This window comes from Diadema antillarum, unplaced genomic scaffold, assembly GCF_040938485.1.
Source record: "Diadema antillarum isolate AM-2024a unplaced genomic scaffold, OU_Dant_1.0 scf00000192, whole genome shotgun sequence".
NCBI lineage: Eukaryota > Metazoa > Echinodermata > Echinoidea > Diadematoida > Diadematidae > Diadema > Diadema antillarum.
The window spans coordinates 1,273,900-1,295,544 of record NW_027271081.1 but is presented as its reverse complement, the minus strand read 5'-3'; the positions used below and the strand labels follow the sequence as shown (position 1 = coordinate 1,295,544).

Genomic DNA, 21,645 nt, shown 5'->3' with positions numbered 1-21,645 from the left:
GGGAAAATAGCATTATCTAAACCTGGCCTTTGACCTTTGACCTCACAGTTCCAAAGAGAATCACTGTTAGGTTGAACATGCATTAATATGTAAGTTTCATGATGATACCTTGAGTTACTTTTGAGATATGTAGGAAAAAGTGCGATTCAGCACTTTCATTTGACCTTTGACCTTTTGACCTTTGACCTTTTGGCAAGAAACTTCCCACAGAATATATATTGGGTAATACATGTATACATCAAGTTTTAAAAAAAAACCTTCAGGCATTGCATAAATATAAGGAAAGTAGTGATATTTTGAGGAGTTGACCTTGACCTTTGACCCCTGACCTTTGAACCATGACCCCAACTAGAGTTTTTCAATAGGAATAACATCACGTTTCAGACTTCAATGACAGAAATATTGAATTGTCGTCATTTTCTTCTTCTTTACTTATTTATTTAATTATTTTATTTTATTTTTATTTTTTTTTTATTTTTTTTTTTTGGGGGGGAGGCATAAATATACACAATCAATGGCAGATTGTGAGTTTATGACAAGGGCAGCTCACTCATTTGCATATTCATATCCCCTGTACAAGAATTGTTTTGCAGAAATGGGCAAAACTTCTAAATGTCATATAACTTTCTTATTTTTCATCTGATTTTAGTCAAATTTTTACCGTTGAACTCGTAAGATTTTACTTTTTTTTTATCAGACTAACTTATTTTTGGACTGGATTTCCCCTTTTTAAGGACCTATGTACATAATCATTCTCATGTTCTGTCCCAGTTATGAAATCTCGTATACCGTTAGTGTATAGGGAATGTTTGGTGTTTTGTTTTGTTTTGGTCGTTTCGATAGTTTTTTTTTTTTCGGCGAGATGATTTGAATAGGATTTATAGGGCACTATCTGAAGCTAGTTGTCTGTAATATGTATAGATGGTATTGCTTTATCATACGCCTAAGAGTGTTACTCCACGTCATGGCATGCATGTATGTACTGCAAATTTGCGAATAGATATCGGACCCTGGTAATGGATGTGTCAATTCGTATATTCATACCCAGGCCTATATAAGCTATTTCGTCAGTAATCTCGGCTTAATCACTTTCAAGTATATAGGTTGGACAAGCACTTACAAGTTTATAGGTAGGATTATGTGAAGGAACGACAGGAAGTCAGAACCATCTACACCCTTCCATATGATGATGATAATGATGACAATGATAATGATAATGGTGGTGACGATGATTTGTAGGTGCCAGGTAAAAATGGCAGAGGTAAAAATGGCAGAGGTAAAAATGGCAGAGGTAAAAATGGCAGGGGTAAAAATGGCAGAGGTAAAAATGGCAGAGGTAAAAATGGCAGGGGTAAAAATGGCAGAGGTAAAAATGGCAGAGGTAAAAATGGCAGAGGTAAAAATGGCAGGGGTAAAAATGGCAGGGGTAAAAATGGCAGAGGTAAAAATGGCAGAGGTACAAATGGCAGAGGTAAAAATGGCAGAGGTAAAAATGGCAGAGATAAAATGTTAGAAGTAATGAGAGCGATTTCGTCAGATATAAGCGTATGACATTGTATGAAGAGGTTTTGAATGATAACCTAGCCAGAGCAAACTGTATTTATCGAATTATAAAATCCAAACTGCAGATTTGAAGAATGTTTATTGAATTATGTTTTAAAAAGATTAAAGCACTCTCATTCTGAGTTTGATTCAAGTGCAGTGGCGTAATTTGTCTGTTCAGAGGAATGATAAACCAGCTAAGAGCCTATTAGGCCTATGGGAAATTATTTTTATTATTCATTATTATTATTATTATTATTATTATTATTATCATTATTATTATTATTTATGTTATCTATCATTATAAGGGGGTTCCAACAATGCTGCAAAGCCCTTAAACAGTTTAATCTATACATTGTTTCGCCCAATGAAGTTATCACACACACACACACACACACACACACGCACGAACCCACTTTTGGTATAAACATATACTTCTATACGCAGATATACACATGTACATACTCTCACATACACACTCTTACACAAACGAATTCCGCTCACGTCCAGGCTAGTATATTGTCATTATTTTTCATCTTTTGAACTGTTTAGTGTAAAGAAGTGAAGGAGACATAGTCGAAGCAAACCGCTAAATTGTCACTTGTTCTATATGTTATTTTCTCACATTCAGGTTTCGTAGGAGTCTATTTATCTCACAAGGCCTGATCGCGACATAATGTAGAAGTAAAAATACAAAACGCAAAAAACAAACTGCAGCAGATGTATCGGCAGACATAAGTAAGCTCTTGCAAAATATTTTATTACATTGTTCAAGTATCACATGGCGCAAAAACAAATATCTCGAAGTTTAATGAACACTTTGTGGTCATTTTACAAACTTATGCCTATTAAAACTGGAGACGAACATTAGCAATATACTGTTCTAGTGAGAGTAAAAACCGATAGTTTGCCATTGGATTTCTTTCAATTATTGTTGAACGAATCCGCAGGCGAAAAATGTACATGTTTGATGCCTCTCAAACTTAGCTGTTGCCCCAAAGCATGGGCGTATCTCCCGGAACACACCAGAATCAGGTCAATAGCACCATTACACCCTGAGATAATCGCAACTGTAGATTTCAAATGGCGACCATTTTGAAATTCAATATAGCGGACATAAAGAGAGAATTCCAAGTGGCCTAATATCTGAAAATGTTTGCAATATGTTAATGTACATTTTGTGCCAAATTTGGTGCTTGTATCACAAAATGCACGATAGGTTTGCTAAGCTGCCCCACTAAGAGTATTTAGTGATACCCCTTAATATATAAAACATTTTCGTGTAATTAATGATTTGTTTAACCCCTATTTTTGGGGGAATGGGACATCAAGCGGGGAGAAATGAGACAACATGGAGAAAAATTGGATAACCATCATGATCAAAGTAGGATTTACATGTGCCGCGGGGAGAAATGTAACACTGCCCTATTAAATTTCTCCCAGTGGTAACAGAAACAGTAAAAGATCCCTGCCAATTTTTCATGTCTGCATGTCTGTTATCAAGCAATTTTATTTTCAAAAGTTTGCACACTAATATTAAAATACCTATTAACATAGTATAGGACCTACCAGATCCAAAGTAAGTTTGATATTTTACTGACAAGATACATGTAGAGCTGTATAGTGGTTAATATGTCCATTTTCAGGTGTACCGAGGCTCATCTTTTTACTGATATAATTGGATTGTTGGCTGGCCAAGCATTTTTCAAGTTACATGAGTGTCCCATATTTCTCGTGTCCCATTTCTCCCCGGTCTCCCCCGTGCTTTATTTCAGAAGACACGAAAAGCGCGTATTGCGAGAAAGGTGTCAGAAACATGAAGAACAAAATCTGTCACTTTTACCTCGTCCTCTTGCATTTCAACGACTAAATTTTTATCAATGGCATTTTTATCTCTAGCATTTTGACCATTGACATTTCGACCACTGACAACTTTACCTCTGACATTTTTACCACTGACATAATTACTTACCTCTGACATTACCCCTGCCATTTTTACCTCTGCCATTTTTACCTCTGCCATTTTTACCTCTGCCATTTTTACCTCTGCAATTTTTACCCCTGCCATTTTTACCCCTGCCATTTTTACCCGTACCATTTTTACCTCTGCCATTTTTACCTCTGCCATTTTTACCTCTGCCATTTTTACCTCTGCCATTTTTACCTCTGCCATTTTTACCCCTGCCATTTTTACCCCTGCCATTTTTACCTCTGCCATTTTTACCTCTGCCATTTTTACCTCTGCCATTTTTACCTCTGCCATCTTTACACCGAACCGATTTGTATACCGACCACATTGCACGGTCCTCTTCCTCGTTTGCTATACTTTATGTAGGAATGTTTATAATAATATAATTTATCTATGTATATGGGCCTCGGCACCTCCAATAATATTCAGTTCCGGCTGCACCCTCAGTGAACTCGAAGTTGAGTACTATTTTGGAGTCGCCTCTGTCCATTATAGTTTTAACCAGAAACTCCCAAGGCAGAGAGTATATGATATCATAATCATATGAAGCTCGTATAAACAATGATATTTGATAGAGGATCATGTTTGACCCGATTTATTTGCAGAGTATCTAGAAGAAAGGGTTTTGTTTGAACTTATGGTTATAATCTAAAATTTACTAATAATCATGTGAAAGGAATGTATATCAACCCACTATGTACAGTGTATTGAATAGCTCGACTATTACACGAAAGTCATTATTTCTTATACCGCTTTTCTTAGATTGCCAATTTCCAAGGTGTGTCACGAAGACATACATTTTCTTCTTATATCCTGAATAAATTATATTGATGTACGCATGATAATAACGTGTGATTTATTTATTTATTTTTTTGGGGGGGGGGTATTGAATATTATTGAATGTTGTTTGGTTTTGAGTGCAATGATTATTTTACAATGTGTAAAAGAAATTTAGTTTTAGAAAGCTTTTTCAGTTATATCTTAATATTTGAAATTTATATGTTTGATTGTATTTTTGTAAGGCGCTTAGAAACTTTGTATCAAGCGCGGTTAATGTTCATTATTACTATGGCATTATCATAATCATTATCATGATTACGATCATTGTTCATATATAATTTATTTGCTAAAATTTTCGTTGGAAATAAAAGCTTTTTTGGAGATATCAAAATATCAGATAAAATATATTCGTTGGTTTCTTGTGATATACGAGTCAAGTGCCAGTGATTTTTATACCGGTCAAGTGTATAATATAGTGATGTTATTTTTGCATTCTGTGTAGAAGTATAGCGTTCGCGGTTTGTCGATTGGACTGCACATGCGGCAGTGCAATGTACCAAAATACACCGTTATTTCCTTTATAAATCCGCCATTTCTCGTTCTTATTATCACCATTTTCTTTCAGAGTAGTAGTAGAAGTCAAGAATTATGTGCTGCATAACATTAAAGGCACGGTGAGAGAAGACTGTGTAATATCACATATACAAAGTGTACAAGATTTAATAAAAATGCAAGCTTTATTCACACAATGCACTCAACTCTACATAATAAATTTGAATGTGCAGTTAATCGGTATTCACCTTCCTGGTATTTGCTTATACGTTACAATCATTGCATGACATGACATGACATGGCATGACATCCGGATATAAGATAAAGTGTGGAAGACCGGCTGATGTTCAATGTGGGAGGCACGCCTTACCCGTATAACGTGTTTGCATTTTTTTCATTTTTTTTTTCATTTCATTTATTTGTTCCATTTCCAACAGAAATATGTAAATATTTAACAGAAATTGAATGCATAAATTACATCACAATATTAGTTTACATGATATTTTAAGCATACAGAAATGGTGGAAGTGGAGAGATATGCTAAAAAGCAATGCTCGTATAGGGTGCAACCCCCCCCCCCACACACACGCACACAATCATAATGATTGATTTTATACTGTTATACATAAAAAGCGGAATTACAAGAGAAACTACGATATGGAAACCTAACTAACCCGAAACAAACACCCTGGACAAATCCCTATACACTATAAGTCACTGTCATGAAGGAAGAGAGAATGAAGAAAGAGAGAGAGAAAAAAATAATAATTACGTGGTGTGAAGATAAAGATAAAAGATGGAAGATTATAACAATATAAGAGTTATAATTCAAGTTCAAGTTGATTTGTTTCATTTCCAATAAACAAAATTAGGAATACAATGAAATGTTCGTATATACAGATGTCAGGAAATCAGTACAACAATGCGATGAAAATGATAACATGACCGTTTATTGTAATAAAGACACAAGTAAATTATCAACAATGATACAAATAAATGTTATATCATTATGGTAAAGGCAGAAACAAAATTGTTAAAAAGCAGAGCTTGTAGTATGCAGTCCCCTCATGAGGGAAAAAAAAGAAAAAAAAATCAAATTGCAAAAAAAAAAAGAAGGAAATTTGCCTAGGTGGATAATGGATGGTTGGAGCCGCTCAGCAGTGATTGCTTGATATTTGACAGAAAATAGAAAATCAATTTTCCAGCACAATTTTACCATTATTTCCATGATTTTAATATACAAAGACATTAATTTCGGTGATGAGACTCGGATAGATTCTTGTAAATAATCAAAAAGTTTTTCTTTAAATTCTTCTTACAAGTCAGAATTTAAACTTGGAGACACTTTTTAACTATATCACAGAGGTTATTCCGATATTAAAGTCCATCAAGTCTGTTAAATACAGATTGTGTAAAAATAGTCCTAGTTAAAGGCAAATAAAGTTCATCAGAATGACGAGTTGGGTATTTATAGACGGAGTGGTTTTTCGCAAACATGCTGGTGAAAACGACGATAATAATCATTAATGAGTTTGTACATAGATTGGTCATGATGATAATGATCAAGATCGCAAAACAAAACAAAACAAAACAAAACATGGGTGTGAGATCTCTCCAAATATTATGTGGCAATTATATTCGAAGGAAGATAAGTTGGATGAGTGTTCCCCCAAGTTATGATACCATAATTAAGATAAGGTAAAATTAAAGCTGAATATAACTTTTTGCATATAAGTAACCATTGGTTCTTTCGTGCATATTCACAGAAATCTAACTTTTCTTTCAGATACGTTTTTAGTACGATGAAAGACACAATTCACATTGCAAAATGGGTCATTAAACCGGAACAATAACTCACTTTGCAATTCGATATATCATTACGCCCTATTCCATGTAAGTGTATGTTGGTCATGTAAGTCTCTAAAATATAAGAATTATATCTTCTCGATATGAATTTGATATATGAGGGTGCAAAGGGCACTCTATTTAATTCCCTTCAAATTCTCGACTCGCTTGTATGTTTTACCCATCGAAGAACGAGACCTTACAGGACAAATTATTGAACAAATTTTCCGCTTGCAAACGACAATAAACAGTGTACAGACTGAAACAATGAGGGCGCATGTATAATGGTAGAGCCACCCTTGGTGGTAATAACGAGCCGGGGATGAGCCACCATCAGGAGGTAGTAGTACTCTTCCACCTGAGACTGCAAAGATACAATAAACGCACTTCCTAAATGATTTTGATGATGAATGTTATCTAAAGTTGTTCTATGAATCGATATAACTTGATCGAGATTGTGAGAAAGACATTACCGTCCTACAGTGTTCCGTGTACAGGTTCGCAAAGCATTGGCGAAAATATACTGTATCTGAAGAGAATAATATTTGCAAGATTCTTCAATTGACATGTGACGGTGCTGGTAAATTGTGTAAACGGTCGAATGTGGAGGGTTTTGTTTGTTTGTTTTGTTTTTACGAAATCACATTTTACGGTAGTACTGCACAAAATTGTCCCGGATTCAATATACCTACAGTTTTACAAGCTTTAAAGCTTTTATGTAGGCCCCATCATATTTCTTATACTTACTAGTGACATTTTCACACGATATGACCATGTACATTTGTGTCAAGTATATTTTCTTTTTCTTTTTCTTCTACAATCAAAAGACATGATTGTATATATTTTGTATTCTTGTTTTGTTGTCAATAATTTTGTAATCTCATCATCGAGAAATAGAAATATGAAATAAATTTGAACTGAAATTTGAACGGAAATATTGAAATCAATAGAATTCAAATGCTGTACATCCTATTTGAGACCTGCTGCAAGACATTTTCCCTTCAGGCTTGCATACAATATTTACCCACAATATCATCATTGTATACCTGGTTAATCTTGGGGTAATGATCAGTGACCATGTGGTAGAGCAGAGTTAACATTGTACAGGTTAATCTGGGTATTAGAATATTAGAAAATTATTCTTCTGATTTTATCGTAAGATACGCCGAAAAACGAACCCACTGTGGCACACCTTTAACGATGTAGGAGTCTATCATTGTTTGAGTTATTTCTTTCTTTAAGTTCTTGACAGAGGAAATTAATGAAAACTTACCAAGTTCACTTGAAGCAGAGGAACTGTAAACTGCTTTCTTGTCGTGGTCTGCTAAGCATTTCTCTGGATTTCCTCGCCTTCGATGGGGTTAAATAAAAGGCAGTATAGACCGAGAATGACATCTATATATATATGCAATTTTTGTGTGTGTTTTTCCCCATCACGGTCACTAATATCTTGTCAATATACACCTGTTGATCCACAGGAAATTAAAAAAAAAATAAGGCAAAATGTACAGTCGTAACATGTTTCAGCACTCGTAATGGGACAATAAGAACTGTTGACGCCAGAGAGCAATGGTAGAGATCAGCTACAAAAGCGCTTTGCTTCACTCACTGTTTATTGATTTACCATGTGGCTGAAGCGATAATTTTAATCAATAATTCTTTAGATTTTGACACGCAATAGAAATGTAATATTCGGCGTTCATATTTTCCTTCGGTGTTCAATGGATTCAAAAGGAAATAATTTACGTGAATAAAATATCATGTTAACAAACAGAAGTTGATCTTTTGATTATAAAAGGAGGTGTCATTATTTTCATATCAATAATTGCTGTGACCCCTCATCTTCTGTCAAAATGTACATTTGCAATATATTTGCGTCTGGTATGTTCATCGCAAAGTAAGAGCAAGAAACATCAATGCATGTGCAGGCAATTGGAGCTGAACATAAGCCTTACATAACTTACTTCCTCGGATCTACTATCTTCAAAACTACTCCGGCGTTGGTATCCGTTTTCGCAGAAGCAGTTGACAATAAGTAGATTTCACCTTTTGAAAGAGAAAACAAATACCCAAGCTACACCAGCACAAGATTCTTCTTTAGACAAAGCCTTGTCGGGTGCTGTTCGTTATTCCGAAGGTTCGCTATTCCGAAGGTTCGTTATTCCGAAGGGTCGTTAATCCGAAACACGTAAATTCCCTATACCTATACAGGTTCGTTAATCCGAAAATGAAAAAGGGTTCGTTAATCCGAAAATTTGTGGCGTTATTCCGAAGGTTCGTTAATTCGAAGATTGGTCAATCCGAAAATGAAATTCGGAACAACGAACCTTCGGAATAACGAATCTTAGGAATAAAGAGCCTTCGGAATATCGAACCTTCGGAATATAACGAGCTGTAACCGATTTGTCTATCCTTTCTATACATTGTTGCACTGTAGCACCGTAATTTGGTTCGAGAAGGGGGGGGGGGGGGCTGTATTACCGAGGGAAGTTTAAACCAAAATGGATTGCAATAAAAATAATACCGCATAATGATAGTGATCAATTTCAAAATTTTCATATTCGGTCCGGTATCCTGCATTGCTTCAGTTGAATTATAACATGCCAACCCAATATGTACTCCAATTATATAAGAATGGTTACAGTCACAACTTGGCTATCATTCTTACAGAAGACCCCTTGCGAAGAATTGTGTATACAAAATATAGCAATGAAAAATAAAATGATATTAAGGATGTTATTGATGCAGGCCTATTTGTTTCTTTTTTTCCAAAATTCTATCTGACGGACGTATAGGTATTTCTTATCACATTCAGCAATTCAAGTCGTAAAATGAGAACAACAACTAGAATAACTAAAGGATAATAATGAAAAGTCCGCATCACGGGTTGACCGTATATTTTTGTGAGGGGACTTGATGCCAGAGGAGGGGGTAATTCCCCTCGCGATTGTGGATTCGTAACCTGGGTATAGGGTGTGAGGGGAGGGAGTGGGGGAGTGATAGCGATCTGCATGTTTTGCAATATTAATGTGCCACTCATAATGTTGTAGTAACGAGTAACCAGATTGCGATTCAACATTCGTGAAAATATCGAAGCGTTCGTTTTGACACAATTTGTACTCTGGTATGAGTAATTTTGAAAAGATATGGCCATGAATGTGATGTTATGTTATGTTATGTTATGTTATGTCATGTTATGTTATGTTATGTTATGTTATGTTATGCTGTGTTATGTTATGTTATGTTATGATTATCCATGTTACATAAATCTGCAACACTGAATGCACCTGACTACATGGGATATAGGTTAGGGCGGTCCGTGGTCTTTAGTTATTATAGGTTAACTTTGCCCAATGCCTGGCAGCCCTGTCAGGTGCATGGTGTCTAAGTATTTTTGTGTTACTGTAATGATTAATTATTTTTACCTTTGTTTTTGATTTTATATTGTATATCTTCTGTCAAATATAATAACAATGATAATGATAATATTGCTCTCAAAAGGGTGGGGGTGCTATTTAACTGCATCTCACCTGCTTCATCCTCCCCAAACGACAGTATGATCGGAGGGAAAGAGCCTTTCAAATCCCCTGTGCAGATCGAGCTATTCCCGAGACAAAATTGTTCGTTACTCCACTTTCCTGTCTTCAAATCTTCCGTCAGTTCAAACAGTTTTCTGTCATGCAACAGGGAATAAGAATGCAATACAAATTGTTCTTTTGATCGGCTGTCCTCTTTCTATATACCTTCATAGAGAGCCCTAGTACACTTATACTCCAAATTTCCAGTTGGGTAGAAACTGGCATGATTTTGTTTCCACTTTTCAATTCCTCAGATATCTATAATCTTGTTCATCATTCCACGCTAATTAATGAGCTGATGATAACTCTGCGAATGTAATGAGCATCCAAATAAAAAAAAAAGACAGAAGAATATGGACTATTTTGAATTCATTGCTCGTATTTATAGATCGGTACTAGTTTTTGTTGTTATTCTTATTGCCATAGAAAGGAGAGTTACAGATCCGAGGTGCATCGTGATAGAATATATTATATAAAATCCAAAATGGTATCTAAGTATCCAACACTGATTTGAATAATCCAGACTTCTATAATTCAATCTGCAGGTGATTCTGCTATCTCTGCTGATTCTCTTATTTGCTAAATGAAGTAATGATATACCATTTTTGCCAAAAATGCTTGTCACAAATATGATTGGCTAAAACACAAATTTATAATATTGTGAGGTTTAGTATTAATGGTTTGAACATTGGGAATCATATTTCACAGAATATAGCATGAAATATATCTTGGTTTTTTTTTTTTGTCGGGAAAGATTACAAAGAGGTTAAAATTCTCAACTCAGAAGGTATACTAAATGTGAAAAAGGAATGCTTTTGAAGATTTATGAAAATGGAAAGATTTTGTTATACGGAAAGTTGACTAAAATAATCAAATATTGGAAATGAGAAATGCACCCTACAAGCATCGCTTTTTAGCATTCTTTCTCGTTCTAAAAAATGCTTTTTATTGTTTTTCCTCTCACCTTGCTTGCTAATCATGCATATAATTGTTTTGCACATAACTGTCAATGTATGCACTTGTCTTCTATTAAAAAGATAAACATACTTACATGTTTGTTTGTGTGGGTTTTTTTTTTGTTAGAGATGGAAGTTGATTGAATGAATGAGTGAATCACGCATTCACTTCTCATTTCATAAGTGTGTATAGAGCAGTCAGGCAGTCGTGAGGTAATTCTGTATCCTTGAAAATCCTACACATGGTGAATAGCGTTGTAGATTCTTTTCTTTTCTTTTTGGTGGAATTCCAAAAGGGAAGAATTAACCGTTTGTTTGTGTGGATTTTTTCTTTTGTTAGAGATGGAAGTTGATTGAATGAATGAGTGAATCACGCATTCACTTCTCATTTCATAAGTGTGTATAGAGCAGTCAGGCAGTCGTGAGGTAATTCTGTATCCTTGAAAATCCTACACAATGGTGAATAGCGTTGTAGATTCTTTTCTTTCCTTTTTGGTGGAATTCCGAAAGGGAAGAATTAAACGCATTGTACCAATTCTGAAGCAGAAGGAAACCAAGGTGTATATTTGCTTTCCGAATGTTTATAGAATAACTTTTTTTTTTGGGGGGGGGGGGGGGGGGGGGGGGAGGGGTCATAAGCGCATAACAAAGAGACGATTATGCACTATGATGTGTTAAGCCCCCGTTCCACTATGCCGTTCTCGCTACGATTTGACAATTTTCTCAGGTCGGGAAGGATCGGGTAAAACCCGAGCCGATCTGGACGGTGTTAGAACGCTCTATAAGTACGCTGCAGTTACGACTTACCAAGTGCTTGCTACGCTCTCACTACGATTATCGGGAATGAGACATTACGATCTCTGCAGCTGCCGGTACGCTTTAGAATCATGTAGCTACGCTGTCAGTGCGATGTTGCCGATGTTATCCGATCGATGCATGCTGTATCTACGCTCTGAAAGATCTATACGATCTTATCACGCTGTTAAGCGGGGTTCCCACTATCACGATTGGCGCCACGATTGCAATCGTGGTCTTAATCGTGCAGCAAGCGTGATGGTCTTATCAGATTGTATCAGATCTTAAGGTCAATCGTGGCAATCGCGTTAATCGTAGGAAAATTTTGGACGGTTCAAAAATTTTCTACGATTAACACGATTAGTTTTTGATCGTGATCATCGCATCAGATCGTCTAGGATCGTATCCAAACGCAGCAAATCTCTTCTAATCGTGCTTCTTAATCGTGTTGATCGGGATCGACTTTTTCACTTCACTTCCGCTTATTATTATTGTCATTTTTGGCCCATTTACCCTTATTTTACTCATAAATTGATTTATTTTGTATTCTGATAGGTGGTAGCCTGCATCTTTAGATTATTATTTCCAAACGGTAAATTTTATGACGGTGTGGGGTTTAATTGTCGTAATTTTTAAGGTACATTATCAAAATCATTTTTTTAATGATTTCATAAAATGAAAGTTGTATTACAGATTTTTAGATGTTTTCACACATTATGTTAATGATGTTTTCATGAATGAGTTGTTATTACCATTATACAGACACACAAAACAGCATATGGGATAACTTTTGTAACGAAAACAAAAAAAAATGAGCAAAAATAAAATGGCAATTGTTTGTCTGCACGTATTGACTAACGTCAGTACAAAGATGAGAATAATTTAATGAATCGTGCTTGAATGGGTACATATCAAAGGCAAATGGTTAATTTGTAAAAGTATATTACAGACTATTTTTTGGGGGTGCAGTATCCTGCTGTTTGTGTATTGTACATAGTAATTAAGAGTTGTTGTTTCATCAGCCATCGTTTGACCCCATTGCATATATTTTGACACTATTCAATGTCTTTTTTGTATGTTTGGTAGAGCATAATTTTAGAGGAAAATGGTTATTTTCAACTCTCATTATTACTGCAAATGTAAAAGTGACCATTGTCGTGGATGTGAGATTACCCGTATGATTATGACAATGAAGATCACTCTTATTATTTTTCACAGTTAGTTATTCAATAAGTGTAGCAATATACCCCTGCGAAATAATTTTGCGTAAAACCTCCTTTTTTGTTAGAAAGTGACATCATTTTGATTAGGGAGTCACTTTTCTGTTATGTGTATGTATCAGTTATGTTAAACATTGTTAAGTAAAACAGTAAATCAAGCCGAATAAACCAAACTTTTAATAACCCATGAGATCGCGACATTTTGAAATAAAAAGGCATATGATACATACACTTTGCGAATATGTAATCGAACACTTAAGCAATACTATCCATTCGGCCAACTTTCTTATATCGAGCGTATATAACACATAATACTATGTTATAATATTTAAAATGATCCCATCCTCTTTCTTAGCTTCCATTTCATCAAATAATTATTTTCTTCATGTATTGGAGAGAAAGGTCATTTTGTCTTGCTGCTTTTTTTTCTGGGGAAGAGGGGTAATCATCTGATCTTATGTATTTGGGTTCGTTATTTCATTCTTTTTTGTGAGGGGGGAGAGTGAGCATATCGATTTAATAATCTATAAATTTCTTTACGTTTAATGTTAGACGAGGGAATATCTGAGGTTATGGCTGGCCTGGGTGCTGCTTTCTCTCTGATAACAATCGTCATTAGCAATACTGCAAAGGTTATACGTTGTCATCATCGTCAACCTGTCAAGCCTTGCCATCATCAATGGTTGTGGATAAAATTAATAGGCCTAATCACTCTGCATAATAAGGGAAACAGTGAAATCCATCGTCAGCCGGACTATAATATTCCCATTCGGGTCCAATCGCGCCTTAAATGGGGGTCGCTTCTGATCCCGATCGTAAAAGATATCGTATCTTATCTCAGCAGCCCGTATTGGTTCGCGGTGTTCGTATTGGAACGTATCAGTATGTTGCTGCACCTACCAGGTCGGGGATCGTAATGGTCATGTTAGATCGGTACCAATCGTGAACTCAATCCGGACAATCCTGTCGGATCGTATTTGAACGGCAGACCAGATCGTGACAGATCGTATCGCTTGAAATAGACCAATCGTGACCATATCGCATCAAAGCGTACCAACACGTATTGACTCGCATAACCTCGTATCCAAACGTGAAATTTCAGACGGGTTCAACAAATTTTCCACGATCAGTTACGAATGTCCAATCGTGGCGTTCGCAATGGATCGCACGATAGTGGGAACCCCGCTTAACCCTGTTCAGAGAGCTGAAAAGTGCCCGATGTGCCCCGATGTACCCCGATTCGACTGTCGGTCTGCAGCAGAACCGAAGAAATAAACTGTGGACCTCGAAGAGGCTCCTCAACTCACGGTTCTATTGCAGCAATGCATTGTATCAACAAAGACGTGCTGATTTTTCCAAGGCTTTTTCTTGATGTCCTTGCTTTATAGTCCGTCTTCCTCCAGCTGTTGTAGATGATTTCATATTCTTCAAAATTCTGCTATGTCCCCTTCCTCCTCATTCAGCATCACGTGCAGTCTCTCTTTCTTCGCCTTTTGGGTAGCTGCTTTGCTGCTTTCTTCTCTTCTTTTTCTTCATCTCTTCTTCTTCTTCGAAAATTACAGCTAAAATTACTTCCCGTTCTTATGCCGATGTTACTACGCTCAGAAAGACCTTGTTACGCTCATCCCGCTGCGTTTACGCCGTCACTACGCTCTCCCCGCTGCGTTTACGCTGTCACTACGCTCTCCCCGCTTGTCGTACGATTAAAAATATGTCAATTTTGATCGGGGAGATCGGGAAGAAATTTTGAACCGGTTCAAAATTTCTTCCCGATCTGAAAAAAATCACCGCTCTAACCCCGACCTCCACACGCTGCTGCTACGATACTTCCGATCCCCGTACGCTTTTGCCGCTCTCTCCCGATCTGCTAGATCGGGACAGATCGGGGTCCAAATCGTGATAGTGGAACGGGGGCTTTATACGCTATGCTAAGCGCTGTTGATCATTATCATTATTATTCACACCTTCCAGACGGAGAATAACGTCATGGAGGAGTTGATTCAAAATATCAAAAAGAGGAAATTAGCACATGTCTAAGTGTTTCATATTTGATCATAAGAAAATAAATTGCAACTGCAGCACGTAATAGACGGTCAGTTCATTTTCTGTATGAATCAAGTCAAAGAGCGCAACGAAAGGAGATAAACAACAAAAGACTGTTCAATTTTGAAAGAGGAAATCAGACTTAACGTACGTTTGAAGTGCAACTGGAAGAGATCAGAAACTGAATTTGATTAAAAAACACCAAATAATTTGATTAGTTACATTAGTGTATTTTTGAATGCTTCTTGTGAAACAGTATGCTGCTGCGTGTATGTCATGATGCATTCCTTTCATGATGTAAGACTACATGTATATGGAAACGTGCGAATGTTTACATTTTAAGGAAATAAATACCCAACATGAAGAACATTAGAATTTTCATATGTGTATATGTATATATACATAAATCATAATTACATTCATGTATGTGCGTGTATTTGTATACGAGTCAATTCAAATATCATAATGATGCCTTAGACACCACAAAGTGATTTCTTCGGAAGAAAAAAAAATACATTTATACTCACCCTGTGGGATAGTCTCCATAGATGTATTTTCCTTGCAGATTGGGATACTGACATCCCCTGTAGACGTAGCCGCCTATCACACATTTTCCCTCAGTATGTGGATAGTCATGGATTGGTAGAACTTCATCTAAATATAGATATGGATAATTTCGGAATACAATTTGTATAATGATTTCACTCGTGTTGTTCGTCGCTTTCCAATATACTGTGAATGGTATTCGAATATATTTTGATATCATTGATACTGAAGCTTATGTTCTGAATTGCAAGCATGTCGATTAGTTTAAGATTTCCCTGATCCAAACAATTTCCTCAACCATTCAAAAAGAATCATAAATGAGTAAAATTAATTTTCAGGAAAGCAATAACCATCTCCACAGCTTTGCACCTATATACCCATTTTGTTCAAGTTTTTTGTGGCGTCACACTGTCCCGAAATTGACACAAGATGACCGTACGAATATTGAATTTTCTATTTCGTGCGAAGTTGGTCCCGAACTTGGTTCAAAACCAAACAAGAGTAGAAGCAAAATACGATGTCTACACAACGTCACATGATGACATCCGATCATGATCAAATGATTTTTCCAAACTCGACATACGGATATAACAGCTTGTTATCTCTATACCTTGCATGTGGTCGCATAGTTTATCATCATAGCATGTAAATCCTTCCCTGCCCCGCCATCCGTAGTTCCCTCCCTTCACGATAATGTCAATCTCTTCGAATTTGGACTGTCCCACGTCTCCGCAGAAGATACGGCCCCTTCCATGGCCCGTCTGGAGATCCCCCCTGTCCACCGAGCACCGCCACATATTGCGGGCTCCGTAGGCAAAGATCTCGTGGCGCCTCTCACTGCTGGAGTAGTTCACGTAGGGATTGTCTCTCGGGATGGCGTACTGGAGACCATTCTCTTGACGATCAACATCTATTCGAAGGATAGAGCCAAGCAGCATAGTTCTGCAAGGGAAAGAAATTGATATGAGGTCGTTTTTCCCTTTACCAAGAAATAGGAGTGGCCTACACTTCAATGGACAACGACAATGCTTGGATAGTGTTTCAACACAATAAATATGATATATATATATATATATATACATATATATATATATATATATATATATATATATATATACATATATATATATTGATTTGATTTATTGGTTTCTGTGTCATCATTGCACATGCACATTCATAATACAAACATAAATATAATTTGTTCACAGAATATTCTTCCTTCATTGCCTTTGCACAGCAATGTACAGCAAAATGTACAACAAACATACAACAATGAATAATACAGTGGGGCTACAGCATAAGCGTGGCTTGATTTACGTGCAGCCCCCGTACATACATAATTACAATATACATCGGAAGGAGAATAGGAGGGAGGGATTACTTGCATAATATATATATATATATATATATATATATATATGTATATATATATATACATATATGTATATATATATCGATATATATATATATATATACATAATTATATATATATACATATATGAAAGTAATCTCATTATATCTATTTAAACAGTGAAGAGGGCTAATTCTTCTAATATGATTATAACCCATTGTTACCACTGCTTTAATCATGATCTTCTATATTTGCAGGTGTAGCGAACTCACGAGATTCTAAGATTCAGTCATATAACCATCTATTATAATGAGAGAAAATTTCAGTAGTGTCTCATCTATTATACCCTTGCTTGGATGAAATTTTGGTCTGCGCAACATAAACAAAAATTTAACAGGGAGAGCAAGCAAAGATATAAGGTGGAATAAGAACCATTCTACTCACAAATTTTGACCATTCCCGATTTTTCCGTGTGGATCCCCTCCCTTGCCACCATCGCCTGGGAAGAGATATAAGAATCCTTGGTCGTCAAAGAGCATCTGTCCTCCGTTGTGATTGGGTTCCGGCTCTTCAACCTCTAGGATGATCCTTTGGGTTGTCATATCAACCTTGTTGGGATTGTCAATCATTACCTGGAATTCGCTGATCCTCACCACAAATGGCGACGGTTTCTTCGTAGTGGTTGTGTAGTACACGTACAGTTTTCTATTTTGAACAAACTTGGGGTGGAATACAAGACCAAGGAACCCTCTCTCATCACCCTTTCTATTTGACGTCAGCACTGCATCATGGATGTCCAAGAAAGGCTCCTTGACCTTAGTCTTGTTCCTGAAGAACACATGCACAACGCCCACTTGCTCTGCTATGAAGAGGCGATGGGTGTGGTCATTGGCATGAACTGCCAATACCGGATTGCGAAGTCCACTTGCGAATTCCTCAAAGCACAAGCATCCCTCGCCGCCACCTGTTTGGGAGCTCCACGCTTCACCACTAAGGAAAGAATCTGTCACGACGTTTGGATAGCAATAGTCCATATCGGTGATTTGCACAGCCTTACAAAACTCTGCCTCACCCTTATTGTATGCGTTGAGAATGGCATCGTCATCGGTTAGCAGAGGAATGATCTTAGAACATTTCTTGTAAAGAGAGGAGCAGTAGTCTCCGCACAGACCAGGTAAAGGCGTCTTGCGGTGCGTCGTTTCCGCATCGTACAGATGAGCTGCATATGGCGAACACTCCTGGCACAATACATCCTTGAGAAAATCCGTGCACTCTGAGGAGATACCGCGTGGTAAACGTGCCTTCAGAGATTCATGCAACTTCTTAATTTCCCGGTTTCTCGACACAGTGCAACAACCGAAGTCGCTGTAGCTGTCGCAAAAAGACTTTATATTTTTCTCAGGTTCAAAGGGAGGGTAAAAGTCGAGACATTGAGGATGACCCCATACAGAAGTCCAGCAAAGCGCCAAAACAACCAACTCCAGGGTGAACATGTTAGATGTTTTCCGGAGAACTTGGTTCGTCTATACCAGAATAAAATGAGCAGAGAAATCTTGTTTCGACGAGACATTAAGTGAAAAAGCAGCATGAGCAGCTGTTAGAAAGGTGACAGCGGGTATCACATAAAAATGCAATAATGTTTATCGGAGACAGTGAAATTCAGTGTAAATCGTTAGAAAATTTAACGACAATTTTCATCTACTCATTTCATTACTTTCATTATTATCATTACTATTTCATTATAATCGTTATCATTATTATTATCATTATTATAATCATCATCATTTTATTATTATTATCATCATCATTATTATTATTTTTATCATTACTAATTCATTATAATCATTATCATTATTATCATTATCATCATTGTTATTATTATCGCCCTCATCATTGTTTTGCGTCAGTTGTTGGATGCAGGTGAAAAGTTTGACGTACCTTAAAATGTTAGCATAGTGCCACTGCATTTTCCTTGTTTCACCTTTTCGTGCCTCTTATAAGAGACGTTAGGTCTACTATGCTAACATTTTCAAGCATCATGCGTGGATTTTATTGGGCTATTCGTACATTTGGAAATCCAAAACAGCCAGAGACTTTACATCAAGGCACCCTTAGGGCTAGCAAATCTATGTCAGTTTTTCATAGGTATATCTTGCACTTGAATGACAATTATTTTTAAAAACATGATTTTTCAGACTTATACAAAGCTCAAACTCCGCGTGACATGCATTTCAAACTTCCATCAACCATACACACCACGTATCAACCTGGTGCCTTCGATTATCATAATCAAGTTTTAGCTACAGGAAATACAGCTTCGATTTTGTTTCTCGTGTAGTATCGAAAACATGTGCATGTAACATGAATGGTTTACTCCCACTTAGGGCAAAACTTGTCACCGTGACTATCCATAATACAGGACGCGCCACGAACGTTTGATGCAATAATAATAATACATATCATGTACCAGTATGTTCTTGCTTTTTTTTTTCTCTCTCTCTCTTTCTCTCACAATAACGATAGATCACATGCATACACGAACACACACACACACACACACAGACACAGACAGACAGACAGACAGACACACACACACACACAACACACACACACACACACAGAGTAATAATAGGCGGTAAGAATACAGAAAATCTTCTCCCTACAGGTGATCCTTAACGAAACCAAACTTACAGTCATGGCGTGTAGAATTCTGATTATGGATACAGATGTGCAGACGAGCAGATTGAAAGGCATAACCTCGTTTGCAGGTTCCGCGCAAACTGGTGGTAGTGGAGGTAAATGAATGCAGCAATACAGCGACTGAAATGCTTTAGTCAGGTCACCGTGGTCCATCCAAGCATGTAGAAATTGTACCCATGCCTTGAAAAGTCTTTTTGTAATGTAAATGGTTAGCTTGAATTCCAATATACAATGAACTCCTATTCAATCTTTCGTTGGGCTGAATGTCAAGTAAATATTCCCAAAAATTCAATGGCAGTTGTTCATGTCGAGTATAACATGCACGTATACCTATAATGTGCTGATACGGAAAGGGGGACAACTGAACATTGGCCTGATTCTTAATTTGTTGTTAATATTGTATGCCCAAAAAGAATATTCGTTTGCAAACTGTTCACGACGACATTTAGTCTATAACTGATAAATAAAGTGTGTCTTTTTCACAGAATAGCAAGTTCCCCTTACTTATCCATTCAGCATAATTATATGGTAGAAGGCATGAAAAAAAAATCAAAGAAATGTTAGGGTTACCTGAGGAAAAATGAAAGTTCAGCTTGATGGCAAAGAAATCAGAGGTTGAGAGACTCTCAATCAAACAAACTGACAAAGGAATAAACAAACACAAAGGACTATTATCCAAGTGTAGCCTATATACGTGGTATACCAAGTCGATGACCGGACAGAAAAAGAATAAATCTAAACAAATCACCAGAAAATCTGGTGAAGAGTTTTCCCCTGTATTCTCATAAAGCACGATAGAGTAAAATGGATCATCAGAATCACTGACCTATACTATCCACATTGTGTGGACAAAGAAGAGGAGATATTGTTAAAAATTAAACTGGCCCGTCATAATACTGTATAGACGATAATAAATTCGCGATACCCTCTTACTTTGATTTTATACCCTTTTAATGTATGATTCTGACATCATACTTTACAATCATGACTTGTGTATGTGTACATGTGCGTGCGTGTGTGTGTTTGTCAATTAGTCACTTGCATGTTGGCGTGTGTATGGGTGGTGTGTGTGTGTGTGCATGTGTGTTCTCGCAAATGGCCTCGATTTCTTTTTTCTTTTGAGAAACAATGGAATATGCGCAGTTGTTTTAATCTTTAAGCAAATTATCATGTCCCCGTTTTGCGGGCATTTGCGAGAATATAATTAGGCCTATGTTTGTTAAAAAACAAAACAAAAAGCGGATTTCGTTTCTTCGGTTAAAAAGAGTCACAATGTACATTTGACATTATTTTACACAAAGTTTGTGTCACTGCATTTTGTCATAGCATATAGTGTAAGATTGGAATTATCTAATTGGTACAGTGTTGTGTATAATACAGTTTGTCTTTGTATAATGTTTTGTTTTTGTTTCTGTGAACGTGAATTTTGTGATATGAAATTGAACGGAATTCGAATAAAGAATTATAAAAAAGTAAAGTGATCTATAGGCTTGGTACATGTACTGCATCGGTCTGTATAGAAAATAGTTCGCAGGTCCTCTTACGAAAAGATAAAGAGACAGACACTAGCACCAGCAATAATCCAAAACTTCAACTCAGTCTGTGATAGCAGGGTGGCCAAAAAATATGACGTTTAAAAGTTCCGATAGCTACTGATGTGTCCGACGTAAAATGTCTGCCGTTGTCTCCAAGTGACTATAACAGGTGGCCGCTGACTCTCTCCAGGGAGGTGGGAAGAGAACATCTCCCTGCTCTCTCTCACGTTCCA

General features: G+C 36.7%; 1 protein-coding gene across 1 annotated transcript; it reads right to left on the bottom strand.

The window, feature by feature from the left end:
- Positions 1–7,245: 7,245 nt before the first annotated feature.
- On the bottom strand, positions 7,246–18,670 carry LOC139723473 (HHIP-like protein 2). Its single transcript, XM_071634717.1, has 7 exons — positions 17,622–18,670; positions 16,437–16,768; positions 15,808–15,934; positions 10,219–10,361; positions 8,653–8,734; positions 7,962–8,038; positions 7,246–7,265 (listed from the first exon to the last, which is right to left on the bottom strand). The coding sequence occupies exons 1-7, from the start codon at positions 18,668–18,670 to the stop codon at positions 7,246–7,248; spliced, it is 1,830 nt and encodes a 609-aa protein (XP_071490818.1).
- Between the last annotated feature and the right edge of the window lie 2,975 nt (positions 18,671–21,645).

Coding starts and splice junctions, on each gene's coding strand:
- LOC139723473 (XM_071634717.1), bottom strand. CDS start 18,670: ATGTTCACCCTGGAGTTGGTTGTTTTGGCGCTTTGCTGGACTTCTGTA. Junction 10,362..15,807: donor TATGGAGACTATCCCACAGG/GTGAGTATAAAT, acceptor GTTGCATGACAG/AAAACTGTTTGAACTGACGG. Junction 8,735..10,218: donor GTTTGGGGAGGATGAAGCAG/GTGAGATGCAGT, acceptor CTCTTTCAAAAG/GTGAAATCTACTTATTGTCA.